Source organism: Phocoena phocoena, chromosome 12 (genome assembly GCF_963924675.1).
Source record: "Phocoena phocoena chromosome 12, mPhoPho1.1, whole genome shotgun sequence".
NCBI lineage: Eukaryota > Metazoa > Chordata > Mammalia > Artiodactyla > Phocoenidae > Phocoena > Phocoena phocoena.
The window spans coordinates 84,599,894-84,625,380 of record NC_089230.1 but is presented as its reverse complement, the minus strand read 5'-3'; the positions used below and the strand labels follow the sequence as shown (position 1 = coordinate 84,625,380).

At 37.5% G+C, this 25,487-nt stretch overlaps 1 protein-coding gene across 1 annotated transcript in view; it reads left to right on the top strand.

Moving 5' to 3' along the window:
* ADGRB3 (adhesion G protein-coupled receptor B3) overlaps positions 1-25,487 on the top strand; it is an 802,318-nt gene that overhangs the window by 656,358 nt on the left and 120,473 nt on the right. The window contains exon 18 of the mRNA XM_065889244.1: positions 598-700. Within this exon, the coding sequence (XP_065745316.1) occupies positions 598-700 (103 nt within the window). The remainder of the gene's footprint in view (positions 1-597; positions 701-25,487) is intronic.

Here is a 25,487-nt window from a genome sequence, read left to right as displayed (position 1 = left end):
TTTCTTTTTTCTTGTTTTGGAACAATTATTCAGGAAAAGAAAACCCTAAAGAGTAACAGCCTAACTATATAAAAATACTTGAGCGAGTGAAGTGGTGGGTGAACATGGTTCATGGTTTCATGAGAGTAAAGGCATCTTCCTAGTAAATAAGGGGGATATTTCAGAATCTGTGTGGGGTTTTTCTTTTTGGTTTTCAGTTTCTACTGGTTGATGTAAATGATAATAATTAGCATATTACAGATACACAAATAGGAAGGTAATGATACTAACTGATATCATTCTAAGAAATTTTATACTTCTAGTAAAAAAAGTTATGGTGATAACAGATGTGCAAGTTAGCTTCTGTCAGAAGTGCCATGTTGTCCACACTAATGTCTAAAGAAAAATAAATTTAAGGTCTCTTGGATATTATATGTCACTATAAAATTGGGTCTCTAAGAATAATCTTCCTTAAAAACAACTTTTTAAATATGTTTTTCTCATGTAAAGGCTTCATGTTAGTGTCTTTTTCTGGATGAATTCCACCAATTTGCATAATAGAGAATTTCTCATCTTTCCGCTGAATTTTAAAGTTGGACACTTTCTCTCTCTGGCTAGGTACATACGCTCTGAGAGGTCCATAATTCTGATTAACTTCTGCCTGTCTATCATCTCATCCAACATCCTCATCCTGGTTGGACAGACTCAGACACATAATAAGGTATGACTGGTGATTATTCTGCTTCTCTTTCTGCGTTTATGTTGTGACATAAAGTTGGCTATTGATAATCTATATGTTTATTCTTGATAAAATAGGGAACGTCTGATGAAATTATTTTTAAAAATAAAAATATTTTATTTGTTTCTGAATAAAAGTATTGGTGATTCCAGTTGAGAAATACATTCCCTTGGCTTAATTTCTTGGGGATTGAGAGGCTGTTTATAATAGTAAACATATGTGTTTATTAAACATTATGTCAAAACTCTATGAGTTCAAAGCCTTGGAACATCAAAAGCACAAATTTTAATTCATTATCCTAATTGTAATAGAATTTCCTGTGTTTTGATCTAATTTATTAACATACTGATTCCTAAAATTCAACTATAAATTGCTAACTAGTGTAACATAGCTGTTGAAAAATCTGCCAAAAAACTTATTTTAGACAATAACCAAAGACAGTATTAGGAGGAAGTGACTCTAGATTTTATGCCTTTCAAAAAGTTTTATTAGGCAAAAAGTATTTTGATACTTAAACAGTTTTGTAGTTCTTTAACTGTGTAATCACTTTCAGCAAATGTAAAATATATGACTTGAGTTGAATGACCATTTATTAGGCAAAAAGTATTTTGATACTTAAACAGTTTTGTAGTTCTTTAACTGTGTAATCACTTTCAGCAAATGTAAAATATATGACTTGAGTTGAATGACCATGTTTTTTGAGAAATGACTGTCAGTCTTTTTTGCTAAATGACTCTGAAATACATACCAAGAAACCCATAATAGAAATCTTAAATTAACTTACCCCAACCTCAAAGGAATTCTGTTAAAAAATGCTTTGATAATATTTGCTGGTTAGTTTGGGCCTGTTCTTTTCTTAATTTTTTTCCAAATACTAAAGTCAACAATTGAACTTCTTCCCTATGAGCTATCATTTTTAGAACATCCAATGCACTTTTCAGTAGGTACTTTCGATATATTAGATATTTGCAGGACATGCATCAACATCAAAGATTAAGGATAGTTTGTTTATTTTGCTAACTTACACTCCTAAGAATCTGATTCCTACCCAAAGAATACAATTTGGGGTCTAGAGAGGTCTGGGAAACTGCTTAGGTGATTCTGATGAAGATTTTATCTTGACCCATATTACCCTAGGACTGTGGGGAGAGGGTGGAGGGGGGATAAGTGGAAGGTCACAAACCGTGAAGGACAAAAGCAAAAAAGGGAACACCAATAAGAGCCCAATAAGGAGCCTTGTGGAAGTAAAAAACACTTTCATCTTTCACGTATCTGAATGTTTAGTTCTTTTCCCATTTCTTTCCTGTGTCTTCTTAAAAAAAGGTGAGACAAAGTAAAGTCTATTAAAATATATTTCAGGGCCACCTTCTGACTATTTAACCCAAATTTAACAAGAAATTCATGGGAAAAAGAAAGTCAGAGGAAGAAAGGAGAAAGACCACAGTGAGGGAGATGCAGTTGGAATTGGGAGGGGAAAAAGAAGTGTGCATAGTAACCAGCAGAGGGGAAATGGATGGGGGTAGGCGCAAGCAAGCTGGAAAGGGAAGAAAAGGGCTGGGGATGAAGGAGGGGAGACACCCCGTGAGCCCTGAGCAGTGAAGAATCCCTCATCTCACCCCTGTCCTCACTGTTCACCAGGCAGGACCTCAGATCCCTTAGGAATGCTCCTTCACTTGTTCATACCTGGTCACAATTCTTTAACTGTTTGTCCTTGAACCTCCGTGCAAAGAAGGAGAGCTTTCCTCTGAAGTAGAAATCACTTACTGGGTCTAGGAACCAGAAAAATTCAAGCTAGAGTTAGCTTGAGCTGGTAGCTTGTTTTGTTTTGTTTTTTTCCACCAAAGTCTCCGTATCATTTTTTACCCTCCAAACACTCTTGAGTTATGTCCCTCATTAGAATATGGAAAACATCATTGTCTTCAGTAGGAAATATGCTTTTAAAACTGCTTTATGCTGTCTGGCAAAGTTTTTACAAGTTCTGAGCCAAATGGTCAAATAGTAGAATTTTCCACAAGGTTTACCACATATTTAAGTGGTTGTTGTGTATTTCTGTTGGATCATTGCTGTTCGATAGAAATACACTGTAGGCCACAAATGCAAGCTATGTATGTAATAGTGACAGTTTGGTAGCCACGTTAAAATAAGTAAAAATAAGCAAGCAAAATCAATTTTAATAATATATTTAACTCAGTCTATCCAAAAGATGACCATTTTAACATATAAGTAATATTTTTAAATGTTAATACAATGTTTTAAAGTTTTTTAAAATAAAGCCTTCAGAATCTGGTGTGTGTTTTATACTTATAATACATCACAGTTTGGGCCAAGCGCATTTCAAGTGCTCAGTGGCTACATGTACCAAGTGACTACCATGTTGTGTAGGTCTAAATGGTAATGATACTTAGAGACTAAAGAAGTTTTGAGAAATTACATTCTGCTTGCCCATTTTGGCTTTTCCAGGTTCTCAATATCCTGTTGTTGTTTTTTGTTTAATTAAAATGTCTGCTAGATATCTATGAATATTATGAACATCAAAGGCAAGATAAGACAAGTCTAGTTTTACATTTCATTTCTGATTATGAAGCATGGCCGGCATGGGCTTGGTTTAAAAAAATAAAAGGTCAGTTTAGTTCTGTTTCTGCAGAATAGATTCTATATGGTTTTGGGATCCTGGTGGTTCTGTTCCAGATAGACTGTGCTGATTTCTGCTGCTACACTGTTGATGCTTGTGGGGAGGAGTAGGGGATAGGTGGTAGTGATGATAAAGAAAATGAAAAATTATTGTTTTTCTCTCATGCTACGTTAATTTTTCTTTACTAGCTCTGAGTAGGTGATCTTGCAAGCCTAGGACAATCCACTATGGAGTGACTAGGAGAGAAAAATACAACACAGTAGGATTTTATTCTTAGTCTCTCTCAACAATATCAGGTTTCCAGAGGAAATAATCGTATATTTTATTATGATACATGTGCTGAATTCAATTAAATTGACCTCAATTCATTTTAAATATATGTGAAAAATCAGTGTGTGAAAAGCCATACCTGCTTCACTGTTTGGAGGATTAATGATGTCTCAAAACAAAAAAATGAGAGAAAAAAATACGAAAATGTATTATCCGTATAAACTCATGATCTGTATAAACTCCAGGACAGTATTTTAAAAAGGTAAAATATTATCAGTGGGCACAGTATATTTTTTAGGGTGTGTGTAGGATCCCTTCGCTGCTGTGGGCATTTTGTAATTGATCAAATTCCTATCTTTGATTTCCCTGGTAAATTTTGATTGATGCTTTACCATTCCCCACTTGGAAAAATGGAAACATCTGAGAAGGCTTCTTTTTTTTTATATATAAATTTACTTATTTATTTTTGGCTGTGTTGGGACTTCGTTTCTGTGCGAGGGCTTTCTCTAGTTGCGGCGAGCAGGGGCCACTCTTCACGGCGGTGCGCGGGCCTCTCACTCTCGCAGCCTTCTCTTGCGGAGAACAGGCTCCAGATGGCGCAGGCTCAGTAGTTGTGGCGCACGGGCTTAGTTGCTCCGTGGCATGTGGGATCTTCCCAGACCAGGGCTCGAACCCGTGTCCCCTCCATTGGCAGGCAGATTGAGAGGGCTTCTTGAGGAATAGGTTCTTTGGTTTGGTACTGCCTCTGAGAGTTGTCATGGCTAGTTTGTGTGAAATCTGGTATTTGATACTGAAATCCAGCATGGTTTTGAAGTGTCAGACTGGGATCTTTCTCCAAATTGCTTGTTGAAATATAATTGATTCAATTATCTCACTACTGAGTATCTCTGCTTTCTTTTGAGTTGGGAGAGAAACAAGCTGAAATGACCCATTGTTTAAAATATGATGTATTCAGATCTTTGAACTATAGATTCAATTGCTGGTAGCAGAGAAAGGAATCAAATGCATTTCTTCTATCTCTTCTTAAAATGCAGTTATAAAATGTAATTATAACTGACTTCATTATATTTCAAGCTATCTTATAAAATGTCATTGCCCTTTGACTTCTCTGTGTATTTTAAATTTCAACCACGATGTTCCTTTATCACTTGAATGTTGTTTATTTTTAGAATTTCCTTTGTACCTTAAAGTATGCAAATGGTTTTTGTTGAGCCATATATTCAGAAAATAGTTTTCTTAATCACAAAAATATATATTTACCTTCTTCTAAAGCACTTTGAGATGATTTATCATATTAACCATTTTATAACATTCTTTTTAACAGATGGAAGTCAAATTTGGTAAAACAGTTGGATATATATATATTTTTTGGTTAGATAATGGTGGACACCCAAGAAGATTCTGAGAGAGAACTTCTCCCTATAACCTTACTACCAGGTTATAATGAAAGGAAGCCAAGTCTAGATTCAATCAGACAGTGTGATATTTATTAGATAAACATTTATTAGCAAATCAAGAGCAAAACCTGTTCTGTAAACTCAATGAAGCTATAGATCTCTGTCATTTTAGATATTTTGACCATGACCACACCTTGTATGCAACATTCACTTCAGGTGGACATAGCAATACTCTAGAGACAGGCTTCTGTGCCTTCAATCAGCATCTTTCAATCAAAAATCCTCCTAGTCGAGTGTCTGAGTACAGAATGATTGGGGGTAAAACTATAGGCCTCATTTCTATGAAGTACAGGATATAAGCTTCAATGGAATCATCCACGCAGTCTATTTAGACTAAGAAGTGTTTAACTATATTAGCTCATCTACATATCTTTCAACGCCTTTGTTTTCACCAAGGGAACCCATAATAATTGACTAAGCACTAGTTCATCAATAAAGATCAATCTCCTCTAGTCAGTTTGATAATAATTGAAGTGTTGATTGTGGATACATCTACCTAAATCCAAAGACTTGCAGTTGACCCTGCAAGACTCTGGGGTATGACCCTTTCTAATACAATGCCAGCTGACTGCCTTGTTCTGTGCATTCCTGGACAGCTCCTAGGATTAAAGGTTAAACTAACTGGCACATATATATCAATAGTATCATACTGAGAATACCAAAGTGTTATAAAATAAGTTATAGACATCCTGAATAGACATCCTTATTTTGAAAAAGAATAACCAAATGTGAGAGGGCAAAGTTAGATCCTAACTTTAGTCCCAGGAGACCTACAAGACCTAGCAAAAGTCCTCATTGACAGATCAAGGAAGCTTCCCAAATTATTTCAGGTGTGCAGACATTTCCTTATCACTCTTCAGAAAGAATTTCTCTCATAACTCTTTATGTATGGACCACTGAATTACATGATAGGGCTGTGTCTTTTCTTTCAGTCTTGCAAAAAATATAAAAACTCTGTGTTGGAGCACTTTTTAAAAGTCACATGATCTACAAAGTTTGCTTACTACATCCGGTGCTTATTTATCCTTTATCAAGTGTTGTTATGTTTTTTGTTTTATTATTATTTATTTATTTATATTTGGCTGTGTTCGGTCTTCAGTTCTGTGCGAGGGCTTTCTCTAGTTGTAGCAAGTGGGAGCCACTCTTCATCGTGGTGCGCGGGCCTCTCACTATCACGGCCTCTCTTGTTGCGGGCACAGGCTCCAGACACGCAGGCTCAGCGGCCATGGCTCACGGGCCTAGTTGCTCCACGGCATGTGGGATCCTCCCGGACCGGGGCACAAACCCGTGTCCCCTGCATCGGCAGGCAGATTCTCCACCACTGCGCCACCAGGGAAGCCCCATGTTGTTATGTTTTTGTTATGTAGTTTGCCTAGAGATAATTAGTAAAGACAGGCCAAACTAGAAGGCTGTGGTTATTCTAATGGAAGATGGTTTTGTGTTGTCAGAATTGTGGGTTTTTTTTTAAATAAAATCTTGAATTTTAATACTTTAATTAGGTGAAGAACTCTCTAATTCACTTATTTCTCCCAGGACTTCCTTTTGCGAGAGACTGAGATTCTCCACACATTTATCAATGCTTCCATGCCTGGCCTCTGAATCTATACGTGTTCAGTCTCTGAGGAGGAATACTGAGTATGTGTTTTCAGCCACCCAGTCTGTCCATTCTGATACCACCTGAAACCGTCTGCTCTTCTCTTGAGGGTCAGGCTCTCCAGGCTTCCCGGGAGACATCCATCTCTCGGTGGTGAAGGTGAAGAGCAGGCATTTTAAGCCAGAGAGACCCAAGCATCCTACATCTCCTGCTTCCTAGTTGTGTGATCCTGAGCGTGACACCCAGCCTCCCTCGACCTCAGCTTCCTCTCAGTATCTCCCTTACAGTGTTGCTGTCAAGGTTACATGAGAGTACATATGAAGCACCTTGTAAGCACTCCTTAAACTGTTCTTGTGATCATGGTGATGGTGATGATGGTGATGACTCACGGATATACATCTGATTCTGAATTTCTCTTCTGAGCTTCAGATTTCCTCGTGTCCAATTTGCTGCTCACCACTAAATTTCCCATTTATGTCCCTGCCCCACACTCAAACACATTATATATAAATTGCATGTACTTTCTGTAGTCTCCAACCCAGTTACATAAGCTGGAACTCTGAGCATTATCCTTGATACCTCCTTCCCCCTCATGTAGTAAATCTAATAAATCAGCCCCCTGTGCCATGTGTACCCTCACATGTTTCTCACCTCCAGCTTTTTGCCTCAATCAGGTATGAATTACCTTCACTAATCTTCCAGCATCATTAACCCCACTCTCTACCTTGTAGCTCAAGTGATGGAGCTAAAATTCAAATCTGACCACTCCACTCCCCTTAGCAAACATGTATTGTTGTCTGACCTCCTACAGAAGTGATTTTCAAACTGTGCTCAGACACAAGAGGTGAGAATGTTTTATTTATCTGCGAAGGTTCCTATTCTCTGATTTTCTTGCATTAATGTATTGGGGCTCAGGAATAAATTGTATTGAGAAAGAGTTCTATAGCTTATCAAACTTGAGAAACTTTAAACATGACCTGCGCTGACCTCTTCATTTTCGGTCTCTTTTACTGACTTTTTTTTTTTAGTCACACCAGCAATACCGTACTGCTTACAGTTCATCAAAATCATGGTGACTGCTTATTCCTCACCCCCCTCCAGCCTGGAGTGCTGTTACTCTCCCGCACCCCACCTGATTTCCCAAACATCTTCATCTGGCTTGTCCTCATCCTTGACACTCTTCCTCATTTGTGAGGCCCTCTCCCATCCTCAACATTTAGGTACCCCAGCTCTGAAGCTCCATGATTCCTAGTGCAAAACTACTGTCCTGTATTTTGTTACCTGCTTCCAACAAGGCTATACACTCCTTAGGGCAGGGCTAGGTTACATTCATTCTTAAATTCATTGGCAACATAGAATCTGAGTGCGGTAAATATATAATAAATCTTTATTGAATTAATAAGTAAATAAATTTATTTGAATTCATCATTTAGGCTTATACCTGTGGAGCTAACAGCTGTGGCTGGTTTTACAAGGATTAGGGTCTCCCATTCTAGACAGAATTTAAGCCAACGTAGTGATAAAGATTATTTTCCTGGGGCCTGGTTTAACCTCTAAGTGATCGATGGCATGCTTTAAAGGAAATCTGGTTCCTGGGTTTTAGTTAGAGACTCTGAAATCCAACAAATATGAATATTCCCACTTGATAAGTCATGTAAAATAATGTTCTTAACCTTCAAAAGGAATGTGTTTATTCATAACTTCTCTCATAGAAGTCACTTCCTGCCAATAATGTCCCAAATCCATGTCTATTTTGTCTCAAATGCATTTGTGATTCCAAAGGCTGAAGCTAAAGCTTCCTATTTAGATTTATTAAAATCTCATTTATTGACTTGCTGTGATGTTTGTAAAAGGATTTGGATATAATAAGCTTAGGTGTGATTCATTTGAGTCCATTTTGAGGCATCTTACTAACTCTCCCAGGGTTCTTCTAGGTTCCTGAGAACCTTCATCAAACCATGGAACAGAATGGTATGTTAGTTTCCTGATTTCACCAGGCTCCTGGCAGCGAGGATTATTGTGCCTTGTTGGTATGGGGCTCACAGACTGAGAGGCATGGGATTGGAGGGACTCTCTTGGCCCACTTTAGCCTTCTTGTCCCCTGACCATACGTTTCCAGTTATGTGTGGTAGGAGCCAAGGATCACGTTATTGAAGTCAACTTCAAATTAGGGCAAAAGATCAATATGAAGAATGGGTTTGAAACAAGCAAAGGAGATGGAAGGGGCATCAACTTGACAACAAAGAGTGACTGGAATGGTTATAGTAACAGGAGGCAAATAAGCTTGAGGGACAAGGAAGCCCATTTGGACATTCACGGTGTGTTCTTATGTCAGTCTCCAGAGCTGGACAAAACTCCTGGAGAGAGAGCATTCCTTCAGCAGGGGAGACTTGTGTGCCGGTAGTTGCTTTGGAGGGTGTCAGACCTACCCTGACTACCTCTGTTCATTTATCCTCAAGCAATCGTGCAGAAACGTTCTACAGGCAACGTAGAGACTCCTCCATTTGGCCAATCCCTAGTGTCTATCCCAGCCACCCCACTTTAGACCTGGCCTTCATGATTTCTCACTGGAGGAGCATAACATTCTTCCAACTTTTGTCTTGCTCCCTTAGCCTTTGTTTACATTAGCGTATTACTGTGCAAAAGATCCTAAATTTAAAGGAAAACAAGCACCCACCTGATTAAGTCATTCTCCTGCTTCCAGCTCTACAGTAGGTCTGTAGGGCTCATGAGATTAACCCCACGTTCTGAACTGCCTCTAGTACATTCAGGGCTGCCTCTAGTACATAAACTGACTTTGTGGGACACAGAAAGGGCACTCCTTCTGGACAGATGAGTTATAAAAATACTCCTGTCTCTCCAGGCTGAGGTGGCCTCCAGCAGAGCTTCTGGTCTCCCACCATTGCTCCCTGCCGGGGGCCCCGTCTCTGTGCTTCCCAGTGCATTCTAGCCCGTGTGTGCTTGGCCCACCCTTGCCTCTGTCCCTCTGTACTTCGCCTGATAAACACCTACCACCCTTTGGAAGTTGGCTTATGTAAATCATCCTCATGAAGCCCTTCAACACCTCCATAGCATGTGGTATATACCTCTAATTTTAGCACCAACATTACCCAACAACTTTCATTCACTGATCAACCTTGCCCACTTACTGTGATTCTCAAGGGTGTTTTTTTTTTTCTGCTTTTAGGTTTTAAAACCACTACTGTTAATACTTGTTTAAACATGGTATGAAATCAATAAATGCTGAATGAATGAAGCTGTGGCTCTATCGATTAAATGAGGGATAATGTAACAGCAATAAAGGCAATTGTACGTTGGGGGCCTTATTTGGGGTAATTGCAACCAAGGTCAATTATTGTTGTTGTTTTATGATGAGAAAAAGTAGTTGAGAAAAACACCTAAGACTTGTTCTGAGATCTTTCTTTGATGAGAGATGATAAGTTAAAACAGATTTTATCTTTTTTTTCAATTTTGAATTTGTTTTTAATGAGTTTGTGGGGTTTGGGGATGGGGGAGGTATATCATGGCTGGTAGTACTGGGTTGTATAATTTTTTTGGTATACCAGCCTTGCATAGATGAAAATTCTTCCTATTGGTCATAAATAATCTGGGGGCTCCCTGACATTCTGAGTCTAGTCTGGTTTAAACACCATATGATTTACAATAAGCAATGACAAATTTTCCAGTGATTAGAGCATGGCAGGACAGTAGGAAGAGATTGTGATTAGGTCTCAGTAAATCTTAGAAATGACTTGGTTTCACACTCTTACAGTGTCCTCTCTTCAAAGAGAGCTAAAATATTTTGCAAAATATTGGGACAGCTTAGGGTGCTGTGCCTAATGGTGTCACTCTTTTTTTTTTGGGGGGGGTGTTTACTTGGAAATTTTTTAAATTAAGGTATAGTTGATATAGAATATTATAAAAGTCTCAGGTGTACAACATAGTGATTCACAATTTTTGAAGATTATACTCCATTTATAGTTATTATAAAATATTGGCTATATTCCCTGTGTTGTATAATATATCCTTGTAGCTTATTTTATACATTGTAGTTTGTACCTTTAAATCCCCAACCTCTATTCTTCCCCTCCCCCCTTCCCTCTCTCCATGGTAACCCCTAGTTTGTTTTCTACATCTGTGACTCTGTTTCTATTTTGTTATAGTGATTTGTTTGTTTTATATTTTAGATTCCACATATAAGTGATATCACATAGTATTTGTGTTTCTCTGTCTGACATTTCACTAAGCATAATGTCCTCCAAGTCCATCCATGTTGCTGCAAATGACATTTTTTCATTCTTTTTTTATGGCTGGGTAGTATTCCATTCCATGTGTATTTGTGTGTGTGTGTGTGTGTTCACGTGTGCATGCATGCACACACACCTGTGAATGTGTATTTGTGTGTGTGTGTGTGTGTATTTATATATACACATACCACCTCTTAAGCCAGTCATCTGCTGATGAGCACTTGGGTTGCTTCCATTTTCTTGGCTATTGTAAATAGTGCTACTATGAACATCGGGGTGCATGTATCTTTACAAATTAGCGTTTTTGTTTTCTTTGGATATATGTCCATAAGTGAGATTGCTGGATCATGTGGTAACTCTATTTTTAGTTTTCTGAGGAAACTCCATGCGGTTTTGCATAGTGGCTGCACCAATTTACATTCCCACCAACTGTGTACAAGGGTTCCCTTTTCTCCCATCCTTGCCAACATTTGTTATTTGTGGTCTTTTTGAAGGTCACCATAAGTCAGATTTTATTTTGATGCAGGGATATCTGAGAGAGAATTTGAGAAGTCGAATGATTCTCCAGGAGTATCACAGAAAAGTTGAAGATTATTTTTCTCTCCTAGAATCAAACCAGTAGAGAAATTACAAATTTCTCCCTATGTATGATTTTTTAACTCTCTCTATTCTCAGTACCTAATATGAAATGGTCAGAAATTTGTCTAATGTCAACAAGGGAACCATGTAGTATAATTATAACTTATAATGTTTATGAGAATTCTGAATACACTCTAAAGTACTGAAGTGCTAAAAAAAACACCACATAAAGTGAACTGTTTTAAATCATATTCTCACAAAAGTGAAAGTCCCTTGAGATAAGATGATAATAGTTTTCAGTAGTCCATCATGTTAACTTTGTGGCCAAAGAGAACTCTTTTCTTTTTTTTTTTTTACATCTTTATTGGAGTATAATTGCTTTACAATGGTGTGTTAGTTTCCGCTTTATAACAAAGTGAATCAGTTATACATATACATATGTTCCCATATCTCTTCCCTCTTGCATCTCCCTCCCTCCTACCCTCCCTATCCCACCCCTCTGTGTGGTCACAAAGCACCGAGCTGATCTCCCTGTGCTATGTGGCTGCTTCCCACTAGCTATCTATTTTATGTTTAGTAGTGTATATATGTCCATGCCACTCTCTCACTTCATCCCAGCTTACCCTTCCCCTTCCCCATGTCCTCAAGTCCATTCTCTAGTAGGTCTGTGTCTTTATTCCCGTCTTACCCCTAGGTTCTTCATGACTTTTTTTTTTCTTAGATTCCATATATATGTGTTAGCATACGGTATTTGTTTTTCTCTTTCTGACTTACTTCACTCTGTATGACAGACTCTAGGTCCATCCACCTCATTACAAATAGCTCAATTTTGTTTCATTTTATGGCTGAGTAATATTCCATTGTATATATGTGACACATCTTCTTTATCCATTCTTCCGATGATGGACACTTAGGTTGTTTCCATCTCCTGGCTATTGTAAATAGAGCCGCAGTGAACATTTTGGTACGTGACTCTTTTTGAATTATGGTTTTCTCAGGGTATATGCCCAGTAGTGGGATTGCTGGGTCATATGGTAGTTCTATTTGTAGTTTTTTAAGGAACCTCCATACTGTTCTCCATAGTGGCTGTACCAACTCACATTCCCACCAGCAGTGCAAGAGTGTTCCCTTTTCTCCACACCTTCTCCAGCATTTATTGTTTCTAGATTTTTTGATGATGGCCAATCTGACTGGTGTGAGATGATATCTCATTGTAGTTTTGATTTGCATTTCTCTAATGATTAATGATGTTGAGCATTCTTTCATGTGTTTGCTGACAGTCTGTATATCTTCTTTGGTGAAATGTCTATTTAGTTCTTCTGCCCATTTTTGGATTGTGTTGTTTGTTTGTTTTGTTATTAAGCTGCATGAGCTGCTTTTAAATTTTGGAGATTAATCCTTTGTCAGTTGCTTCATTTGCAAATATTTTCTCCCATTCTGAGGGTTGTCTTTTGGTCTTGTTTATGGTTTCCTTTGCTGTGCAAAAGCTTTGAAGTTTCATTAGGTCCCATTTGTTTATTTTTGTTTTTATTTCCATTTCTCTAGGGGGTGGGTCAAAAAGGATCTTGCTGTGATTTATGTCATAGAGTGTTCTGCCTATGTTTTCCTCTAAGAGTTTGGTAGTTTTTAGCCTTACATTTAGGTCTTTAATCCATTTTGAGCTTATTTTTGTGTATGGTGTTAGGGAGTGATCTAATATTTTCATAAGTAATTCAGAATCTAATTTAAGGGCTGGTAAGGTTGGAAGGTAAAGGGCCATATAATAAATATTTGGGACTTTGTGGGCTATAGCATAGCTGTTGTAGCTCAAAAGCTGCATCAGCATGGATATTAAGACATGGATGTGGTTGATTTTGACATGAAGTCACTGTTTGCAAACTGTGAACAATTTTGAGTTTTCTAGAAACATGTACTGTACCTGTAAATGGAAGAACTACAATGTCAGCTGAGGCCAGCCCATTTTTAGGCTGATGCTTTTATGTAAAAATAACCTTCAGTTCTGAAATCTCCACCCAAGGTTTTGTCTGTATAGCCTGCAGAACTAGAACAGGAGACCTTAGGCAGTTTCTGAAAAGGCCTCTGCAGAGATAAGAAGGAGGGAAATGCACTTTGAATTCCTTCTTTGGAGCAAGAACTAAACACAGAGTTTCTTCATATGGTGACTATTGGTTACCAGTATATACAAAATGAGAATAAAACATGAATCCAATCACTCTCGACCAAGTAAGACCTTTTATGAATTGAAGAAGCTAAAAGCAGCTAACAAATGCCCAGTGCATGAGACAACAAAGCTGGCTCTTTGTAGAAGAGAACTTCTTAAAGTACAGCAATAAATGGTGAAGCCCCTATTAGAGGATGTCTCTCTCACCTGACAGTCTTGGGCAGAAAAGTAACATCTGACACAGAAAAGAGGGATGGCAGAGTCCAGCTAATTCCCCACTGAATTCAACCATAGACAGAGTCTTTTTTTCATGTCTCAGCCTCCGGTACTCACTGTAGCCTAAAAACTGTATAATTATTATGTATCTTAGATCATAAGCATTGCTACAGCAAGCCTCAGAACTAAAGCACAAACACTAATGCCTATTACCAGAAAAAATGAGTGTGTTTGAAGATTAAACTTCACTCTTTAGTTCTTTTGTGATGTTAGTCAGTTCATTTTAAATCTTAAGCCTCATAAAAATGAAGTAGGCATATGATTGAGTTTAAGTCTTAGCTATGAAATTTAAGATTTATGAAATTCAGAGTGTGTAAATTAAAATATTTATAGTTATCTAGGCTGCTAGAGAACTGAATCAAAGATTAAAGTTTCAATTGTAAAGAAGAAATCATTAGCTTAAACAGTAGAAATGTATGATAGAATGATTATTTTTAATTATATATATATTTTTTTTTTTTTTTTTTTTTTTTTGCGGTACGGCGGCCTCTCACCGCTGTGGCCTCTCCCGTTGCGGAGCACAGGCTCCAGACGCACAGGCTCAGCGGCCATGGCTCACGGGCCCAGCCGCTCCGTGGCATGTGGGATCTTCCCGGACCGGGGCACGAACCCATGTCCCCTGCATCGGCAGGCGGACTCTCAACCACTGCGCCACCAGGGAAGCCCAATTATATATAATTTAAATTATATATTAAATTAAATTTTAATTCACAAATATTCATGATGAGGACCTGGATACATGTTCTATGTCAAACTACAATACACATAGTTTTTACATATCTCTACAGATGTGTCTGTGGTAGATGATACATCAGTATATACACACAACTAGGACTACAAAGGATTTTGAATGAATCTTATCTGTGTCTATTTTACATTCTTATTGTTAATTAAATTCTATTTGTATTTTAAAATGATTTCTCCTAATGGACAAGAATAGTGTATATTACTTTTAATATAAATTATTATATTTATATATAAATATATATATTATATTTATATTAACTAATATAAATTAGTTCTGGTTTTCTGGGTTTTTGTTCTCATACAGATAACTTACTTTTGTTTCTTTTTGTTAAAAATAAGAGAATCTGTTTCTCTGTTTAGAAACTTTTGTTATATATTTTCCTAATTTCCAAAAGAAAGTTACAAAGTGAATCCTGTATACCTAAGGAAAAGCACCTTTTATAGAAACGAAACAGGTAATCATTTGCTGCAAAAAAAATTCCCTCCGATTTAATGGCCCTAAACATAAATAAATATTTGCAGTCCTCCCAGTTTCTGAGTCAGGAATGTGGGTGTGATCTAGGTGGGTAGCTCTGCTCAGCATCTCCCCTGGGGCTGCTATTAGATGTGGGAGAGCCACGGTCCTGTGGAGGCTGGTCGGGGGTGGAGGATGTGCTGTTAGGTGTCTCATCACTCAGGTGGAGTGGAGGCTTCCCTTACCCTCACCTGAAGGCTCTTTAAGCTCTACCACCCACTGGCTATGTGCCATTTGTCAAAAGTTACTTTTCCATTCTCCACACGCCAGCCTAGTGATCTTTTTTTTTTTTTTTTACATCTTTATTGGAGTATAATTGCTTTACAATGGTGTGTTAGTTTCTGCTTTATAACAAAGTGAACCAGTTATACATATGTTCCCATATCTCTTCCCTCTTGCATCTCCCTCCCTCCCACCATCCCTATCCCACCCCTCCAGGCGGTCACAAAGCACCGAGCTGATCTCCCTGTGCTATGCAACTGCTTCCCACTAGCTAACTACCTTACGTTTGGTAGTGTATATATGTCCATGCCTCTCTCTCGCTTTGTCACAGCTTACCCTTCCCCCTCCCCATATCCTCAAGTCCATTCTCTAGTAGGTCTGTGTCTTTATTCCTGTCTTATCCCTAGGTTCTTCATGACATTTTTTTTTTCTTAAATTCCATATATATGTGTTAGCATACGGTATTTGTCTTTCTCTTTCTGGCTTACTTCACTCTGTATGACAGACTCTAGGTCTATCCACCTCATTACAAATAGCTCAATTTCATTTCTTTTTATGGCTGAGTAATATTCCATTGTATATATGTGCCACATCTTCTTTATCCATTCATCTGATGATGGACACTTAGGTTGTTTCCATCTCCGGGCTATTGTAAATACAGCTGCAATGAACATTTTGGTACATGACTCTTTTTGAATTATGGTTTTCTCAGGGTATATGCCCAGTAGTGGGATTGCTGGGTCATATGGTAGTTCTATTTGTAGTTTTTTAAGAAACCTCCATACTGTTCTCCATAGTGGCTGTATCCATTTACATTCCCACCAACAGTGTAAGAGGGTTCCCTTTTCTCCACACCCTTTCCAGCATTTATTTTTTGTAGATTTTTAGATCATGGCCATTCTGACTTGTGTGAGTTGGTACCTCCTTGTAGTTTTGATTTGCATTTCTCTAATGATTAACCTAGTGATCTTTTTATATTGTAAATCAGATTGTCTGCTTTAAACCCTTCAGTCAGAAGAAGTGAAGCTTCTGTTACAGCTGGAATGAAATCCAGACCCCATAACACAGCCCACAAACTCCTACATGACCTGACCCAGAGTCCTTCTCTCCCTCACCGCTCATATTCATTCCATCCCCTCCTTCCCTGCATTTCTGCCTCACTGGCCTTCCTTCCAAAACACCGTGGAGGGTACCCAGCAAGCCAGTGGCCAGATGACCTCACACCTGGTCTGTGCCCGTCGTCCTGGTCCAAAGACCAGCAGGCCACTCACGCATGTCCACCTTTGTATGCTGGGCCTGGCCACGTTCTGTCCCCACCTCAGGACTTTGTCCCCCATCCCCTCTCTCTGCCTTCATTCTGAGACTAGCCTCTTCACTGACACGTGGCTGCAGCTGAAGTCTAATCTACTCAGAGGGTTCTTCCCTAAAACGCCACTCCTCCAAACCAAAACACTCATAGTTTTCTCATTGCTCTTTTCAAAGAAGCCATTCTTTTTCTTCATAACCATCACTGTAACTCATCATCTTATTTTTAGATAAGAGTGGAGGGAACCTTGTCTGCTTTATTCACACTGTGTACCTCCAGCCCAGCACAGCACCTGGCACATAACAGCAGGCAATCCTCAAATATCCCTATACAGATGCAGGGGATGTCTAACTCTCAGTTGTTGAAGTTGCCGTTGTTTTCAAATCTAGAAGTGGAGAAGGGATGTTATGGGGATCAAATAAAATGACGCCTAAGAGAGTGTCCAGCACACGATAAGCTTTTAACAGAGATAAAATGTACACACAGGGAGATGTACAGTGAATAATGCAATGAGTGTTGGCCAACCTGCACCAGGTAACCAACACCACAATCTGGACAGGGAACATTCCCACCACATAAAAAGTTCTCTGTCCTCTTCCAGCCACCTCTCCCTAGAGACCGCCATCCTTCCGATTTCTGTCATCATACCTTAGTTCTGTCTGTTTTGGAATTTCATACAAGTGGAATCTATTAAGGAGTACCTTTCGTTCAGGGCTTTTTTCCTCATCATAGTGTCTCTGAGCTGCATGTTGTATGTATTAGTAGTTAGTTATTTTATGTTGCTGAGTGTTATTCCATTGTGTGGATACACCACAATTTTTTAATCCATTCTCCAACTGAGAGACTGTTGGATTATTTACAGGGTTTTTTGTTATTATGAATAAAGCTGCTTTAAATGTCCTATAGAAGTTTTGGGACAGACATGTATTTTCATTTCTCTAGGTTAAATACCCAGGAGTAGAATTGCTGGGTTAAAAAGAAGTTAGAGTAGTTTTTAAATTTTATTGGAGTAAAGTTGATTTACAATGCTGTGTTAGTTTCAGGTGTACAGCAAAGTGATTCCGTTATGCATATGCATATATTCATTCTTTTTCAGATTCTTTTCTCATGTAGGTTATCACAGAATATTGAGAGGTTAGAGTATTTCTAACAGAACAAAACTGTTGAGCACTTTTCCAAAATTGTTGTACCATTTCATATTTGTACCAGCAGTCTATGATAGTTCCAGTGTTCTACACCCTCGCAAACATTTAAATTTACATTTTCCTAATAAGTAATAGGGTTTAGCTCTTTTTCCTGTGCTTATAGGCCATTTTATAGCCACCTCTGTGAAGTCTCTGTTTAAGTCCTTTCCTCCCTTTATAAATTGGATTGTTTCTCTTTTTATTATTGCTTTGTAAGAGGTTTTTAAACTAATGTATTCTAAATGCAGCTCTTTTGTTTTATATATATATAATGTTTATATACCTTTCATGTATATGATACATATACGTACATATTATTTTCTCCCAGTCTGTGGCTTACCTTTGTATTTTATTAATGGCATTGTTTGCTAAGTAGAAGTTTTTTTAATTTTTTTAAAATCTAGCTTATCATATTTTTCTTTCATAGTTTGTGTTTTGTGAGTATTCTATAAGAGATCTTTGCTCACTCCTCCAGGTCATGAAGATATTCTTCTAAATTATCTTCCAGGAGTCTTATAGTCTTAGCTTTTATGTAGATCTATGGTACATCAAAAGAATTTTTGTATATGATCTGATGTAGGGATTGGAGTTCAGTTTTATTCGGTATGGATACCCTATTGTCCAGCACTGTCTGTTGAAATGACTTTCCTTTCCCCTTTGAATTACTTTGGTAACTTCATAAAAAAATAAATTATAGTAAGTCTGGAAATCAGAGTTTGAGTTCTCTAATTTCATTCTTCTTTTTCAAGATTATTTTATCTAATCTAGATCCTTTGTCTAGATTTGCCTGATCTAGATTCTTTGGGTATCCAAATGAATTTTAGAATCAACCTGTCAATTTCTGCAAAAAAATCTGTTGTGATTTTGTTGGCATTGTGCTTCTGGTTAATGTAGGGAAGAACTGATATCTACTTTCAATAACTATTATTATTAAATTAGTAGCAGTGGGTATGGATTGGCCTCATGAAGTAGAATCGTGACCAATTGAATAAGGATACTGAGAAAGAAAGGAGTGTCATAAACTGCAATGTCGTTTTGGCTCTGGTATAATGTTCATGTTTAAACTCAAGAAATAGTTGAGGGGAATCAGTGTCCAGTGTCACTGATGGGGGGATCTGTGTCCTGCTCTAGGGAAAGTATTCTGCTCCAAGCAATTTTTCCCTCGTTCTTTAATCCTTTGCTCTTTTGGGACTTTTCACTTGATTACTTCCTACATACGTTTTCTCTAAAATGTGGAGCGCTTTCCTTCCAAAATGGTGTCTATTTTCATCAAAACATATGCAATTACAGACTGAATTCGTCTCTTTAAATTTCTTGATCTTGTTAATTACCAGCTGAGGCAAAATTGTGTCTAAGATCAAAAGTTCACGGACCACTTTCTCTTTAGGCACGTAGGTCTGTCTCTTACGACTAGGCACAAAAAAAAGTGTTTTTAGAGTGAGCAGTTATGCTCCCCTCCAGTAGGTCAGAGGCACACTTTTTACATGGGAGCAAAGCAGTTCTCAAATTAAGGCAGAGAAAGGAGCATAAGGGACAGAATCTATGCCAAGCAGACCACTTCTGACTTCATCTCCAATGAGAGAACAAATTAAAAAACCCATTAGTGAATATTCGGTCTGGAAACCATTTATGTTTTAAATTTCACTGACTAGGTTTTTCTTTTTTTAAAGTATAGGTAGTATTCTGTTATCTGGCTTCCTTTAAATTGCTCAGCATCCAAATATCTGAAAATAGCCACTCTTTTGCCTATTAATGCAAACACAATGAACATTGTTATTCAAAAGGTAAAATAAGCCAAATACTGGAAAGGATGTTGTTGAGTATAAACTGTGTTTTACTATTAGAAAGCCTTTTCTATTTGTCCCTGTGAGGCTGTTTCAGGAATATGGAAACAGGAGTGTATAACATAATAATTTCTATATTTTTTTCCTTTTACTTTCTATACTGTCAAGAAAAAATGACGCATTTTCTTTGATTAGTAAACCCTAAAGCTATATATCTTATAGTTATTTCCCAGATTTGCCTTGTTGATGTTTTTCATATTCAATAAGGACCGATTTTTTTTTTTTCCCTGAAATGTGTTTATATTCCATCCTGCACCCATTTGCATCTCTGGCAACCTTGCATCCAGCAGTCCTCTCATTTGGATTTATTAACTGTGGGTTGTAAATAAAAAAAGAAATGCCATCTGAAGTAAACAAAATACTGTTTACCTAGTTCCATGGCTCACAAGCAGTGATAATCTCAGTTGAAAACAAATGACAAAAATGCATTCCACAGATGGGGGAAAAGTTAATTATTTTCCATTTTGTCTGCTGATCAGGTTCAAGATTGAGTTGACTGGTCTGCGTTAGTGTCTCCAAGGGGGATAGTGTGAGTTTTATGAGCAAAGTACATTTTCAGAGTACATTCTCCACTGGATGCCCACTTGTAATTTCTTTTGGTGATAACAGAGCTCAGCTATGCACATCAAGGGGAAACACAGTACTTCGGGGAATCACGCAGGGTGGCTCACACAATGTCCTTAACGCTTGTTGGCAGATCTATCTATTTGTAGAGATGAGGTTGTTAGTCTATGGTGGAGATGGCTGGAGTGTGTTTATGCATCTTCCCCAGCCTCATGTCCAGGCATGAAGAGGATCCTTGTTAAGCCTCCAGAGCCCATTTGCTGGAAAAGGGGAATTTGAATGAAATTGCCACAGCTAGCAACATAAAGAAAGTGCTTAAGCTCCATTTTCAGAAATGGAATTGTATTCACAGAGAAGGATAAAAAAAGAGACAACTATTTCTGCTTGGAGAATTCTAAGATCAATAAAGGAATTCTTGAGGATTAGAGAAAAACTACCAAGTTTCAGAATTGGAAATATTGTCGATGGAGAAGAGCTGCTTTTTTATATTTTTAAATATAAAAAATAATCCCACGCAGCCATGATTATTTCCTTTTTTTATTATTTTGTATTGGAGTATAGTTGCTTTACAATGTTTGTGTTTGTAGTTTCTGCTGTATAGCAAAGTGAATCAGCTATACGTATACATATATTCCCTCCTTTTTGGATTTCCTTCCCATTTATGTCACCACAGAGCACTGAGTAGAGTTCTCTGTGCTATACAGTAGGTTCTCATTAGTTATCTATTTTATACATAGTAGTGTATGTATGTCAATCCCAATCTCCCAGTTCATCCCACCTGATTATTTCTTATTCTTGTAACTTTACGGGAACGTGAGTAAGGTATAATATTGGGGTCCTTTTCATAGAATACTGGTAAAAGGGACAACTTGTTGACATAAGAAATGTCTGCATATTGAATCCATGTGTATATGGGAGTGAAGAAAGTTGGGAATTGTGCTGAGTATGAAAATATTAAATACTAAAGTTAATGCATTCAATAAAGTGAATATTACAAAGTCAATAAAGAAATAAATTACCTTTATGTGTCAAAAATGTTAGATCTCACAACGATTTTTCTAAAGACTAAGCAGTGTATAGTCCAGGGTCCCAAAGTAGGCATTGTTAAATTATTATAATGGGATGATAGTCATTTAAAAGATGATTTATAAAGGGAAATACATTTAAGAACCAAAGTGCTCATATTGGGAAACTACTGAGACAATAGTGTTCATCAATTAGGGTAAAGGAGCCAGGGCATTTAGAACCACATGGAGAGTTTTCAACCCTCCTTCCCCCTGTCCTCCCCAAACTTTGCCCTCGGGAATGGTGGGAACAGATTGAAAATACCCTGCAGGTGGTTATGACCGGCATTCTGGTTCAGAATCACTGGTCTCGGAGCTTGTACCAGAAAATGAAAAAGTGGGTAAGGAATACAAGGCTGAAGTTTGCCCATCAATACTTCTCCTGTTTTGGTCTATTCCGTGTAATCGTCTACTTACCTCAGCTTTACTGTGTGTCAAATAAGGATAAGAATATGCCACAGCAATGTTATGAAGATTAATATTAACTCTTTAACCTTCTTGGAGAAAAGCACAAGATATTAAGAGAAAGGAATCCGGCAAAGCCAAAAATATCATACCATTTCAAATTTGCTTAATAAGAAAGTGAATCAGTACCTTTGCAGAAAATTAATACAAGCCCTCAGCTCCAAGCAGATGAGACTCAACAATAGCTGGGCCTACACGGGGAATAATTTTAAGTCTTTTTAAAGTCTTCAATGACTAACCTTGTTGCAGCCAACTTTGTCAGCCCTCTGACTGCATTTATTTAATGTAGCCCCTGTGCCTGTGTTCAGGAACATATGTTTAGTTTCACCTTGAAAAGTTTAACAAGAATATGTTTATAGATTTTCTCCCTACTTATCTATTTACAATAATGTCCTAGAGTATAATCCAGCAAATATTATATATACATATAAATATTACATATACTAATGGAATCAGATATAAGAAGGCATTGAATATATCAGAGAATAAAAATAAGTACTGGAGTTCTATAAGCTGGGTAAGTTTTCCCTTTTTGGGTATAGCAATCCATATTTTCCTGGCTATAAAATTGCAGTTGGCAACTGGAGAAAGTTAACTAGAAGTTTAAAAAAGTTAATCTTACTTAACTCAAATTCTCAAGATCAGAAACCATCTCTTCCATAGGGATGCCTTGTATAAAATCTATTTTCTTAATAAACAAAATCATATTCATGTATGTATGTATGTGTGTGTGATGTGCTTTGTGCTGAGTTACAGGGGTTTTTTGGCACTTCTCTGTTATGGAGGGAGAGAGGATGTATGGGAGGGGAGTATTGAAAGTCAAACTTAAAATAAATTTTAAATTATCTTGTCCTTTTAATACATAGTAGACCAGACTGGATGAGTACAGATTTGGGGGGAAATAATTTGTGTCTATGTTTTTATATAGTGAGGCTATAGACTTCCGTACGTCTCACCAGGCTTTAGCGTTCTTCCTTACAGAAGTCTCTAATTTAGGCACACATAAATAATAGGCCCTCTGCTACAGTGTATTTACCTTTCTTTAAGGAGTGACATTCCTCACTGGGAGCAGAAATAAGTCTATTTGCTTTGTCTTAGTCTTAGGACCTCCTTCTAGACACCATTTCAGAGTCAACTTGGTATTAGTACAAAGGGGTCCTTGTCTCAGACCCTAACCCTGTCACTTATCCAGAGGTGATCTTAGGCAAGTCTAGCCTGTCTCAATGGCAGTTTTCTTAACAGCAGAATGGAAATATGTGTGTATATGTTTGGTGGAGGTTGGATGGCCAGGGTGAAGTAAGGGCAGCGTTGGAGTCTGCTTGGAGGTGTTCAATGGAAACTGCCTTTAAATTCCTTACACCTCTAAGAGCCTAGGGTTCTTAACCTAGAAGAAAAAGGATTTTTTGTCCAGTATTTTTGTCCAGTTGTGATTTCCATAAACTCCTTCTTAGACCAGCATGTTCCATTCATATATTCTCATTTCCCTGTGTCCTGGTATCAAAATGTGGACATTAGCAGTTGCTATTGTAGTTTTTTCCCAACAATTTAGTGATGACGCATCAGTATACCAAAGATGCAAATTATTTTGTTTATTATACATCTGAACCAGTCTAAACTTTATGTAGGAACATTATCTACCTGCAAATGGACGAAATCTGCCCTCAGTCTCTTAAAAATCTTTCCTAATGGTAATTGTTGGTAAATACAGTGAAGGACAAAGTTGTGTCTAAAGTCACACCAGTTCACTAGCTTTTGGTGCTTTTGAATCACCCCCACATTCTTTTACAACAGGCTTTTGTATTTGAATAATTATATGCAGATGCACTACTGAATAGGAAACTGTCTCCAAAAAAATACTTTAAAAGGAAAATGGTAGCAGCAAAGCTAATCTATAGCTGTGGCCTTTCTTAATGAGTGCTGCTGGGAAGCTTTTCAGAAACCTGCAGGGAATTGCATGTTTTTGTAAGAGAAAGGTCTCAAGCTGTTAGAACTGATAGAATTTCAGAAATGCCATAAGTTCAGCTTGCAATATTTTTAGGTTTTATTAGGAGCCTGAAAAAACTTAGATATTCCTTTTTTTTTTTTTTTTTTTACATCTTTATTGGAGTATAATTGCTTTACAATGGTGTGCTAGTTTCTGCTTTATAACAAAGTGAATCAGTTATACATATACATATATCCCCATATCTCCTCCCTCTTGCGTCTCCCTCCCACCCGCCCTATCCCACCCCTCTAGGTGGTCACAAAGCACCAAGCTGATCTCCCTGTGCTATGTGGCTGCATCTCACTAGCTATCGGTTTTACATTTGGTAGTGTATATATGTCCATGCCACTCTCTCACTTCGTTCAAGCTTACCCTTCCCCCTCCCTGTGTCCTCAAGTCCATTCTTTATGTCTGCATTTTTATTACTGTCCTGCCCCTAGGTTCTTCAGAACCTTTTTTTTTTTTAGATTCCATATACATATGTTAGCATATGGTATTTGTTTTTCTCTTTCTGACTTACTTCACTCTGTATGACAGTCTCTAGGTCCATCCATCTCACTACAAATAACTCAGTTTCATTTCTTTTTATGGCTAATATTCCATTGTATATACATGCCACATCTTCTTTTTCTTCAATGGACACTTAGGTTGCTTCCATGTCCTGGCTATTGTAAACAGAGCTGCAATGAACATTGTGGTACATGACTAAGATATTCCTTTGAAATCAAAGTTCATCTAGACTGAAGAACTGTCAGTTGTATAGAGCTGAAAATAAGTTTGACCTCAAAATACAGATTCAGTGACTGCTGAATGTTGTAGAATTGTTATATAAATAGGCCAGATTCTATATGTTTACTTCATCTATCAGAAAATTGTAGAGTCTCCGTAAAATCATTCAAGTGTTTTATTCAAGAACCTTTTTATACTTTTATTCAGGTGCCATGTAAAATGACAAAGCCCTAAAAGAATAAACCCATGAGTATATATGAATTCATGTTTCATGTGATGGAATGATTTTCCAAGTCATTATATATAATAATGTCTAATATTTGGTCATTAGTGGTAAGTCTTTGGTTTAGGTTATGTAGCATTCATTTGAACCAATCAAGTTGAAAATAACCAGTGAAGGCCAAAGCATTTTCACACTTTTGAATAAAGGAAAATTTTATAGTATATAGTCAAGTATGACCAGAATTACAAGAACCTAAGATTAGTTAAGAATTCCGTATTCACATTGGTATTTCTTTCTTAGTGCTGGAAAAAATATGAATGCTTATGAAACAACTGAGATTAAATTAGAGGGTCAATATTAACAGATTATAAACATTTATAGTCAATGTTAGTATGCCTTGCCTGCGAAGGCATTCTGTATCTCCTATGAATACATAGGGAGAAAAGTAACTTTTTTAGGGGAAAAGATAACATAATGTGCCACAAAGAGCCAGGAATAACCAACCCTTTCTTGTCTTTAAGTCAGCACACTTTGAATGGGGTCCAAGATACACTGGTCTTGTATCAAATTATGGTGTGTGCTATAGAAAACAGTGCTGTTGTTTAGAGTTTCACTGTGGGTCATACAGATCCTACCTTGAAGAAAAAAGGATAATTTTATTTGCCTGCTAATTCTTGACTATTTTATTTCATTTTTTTCCTAGACAT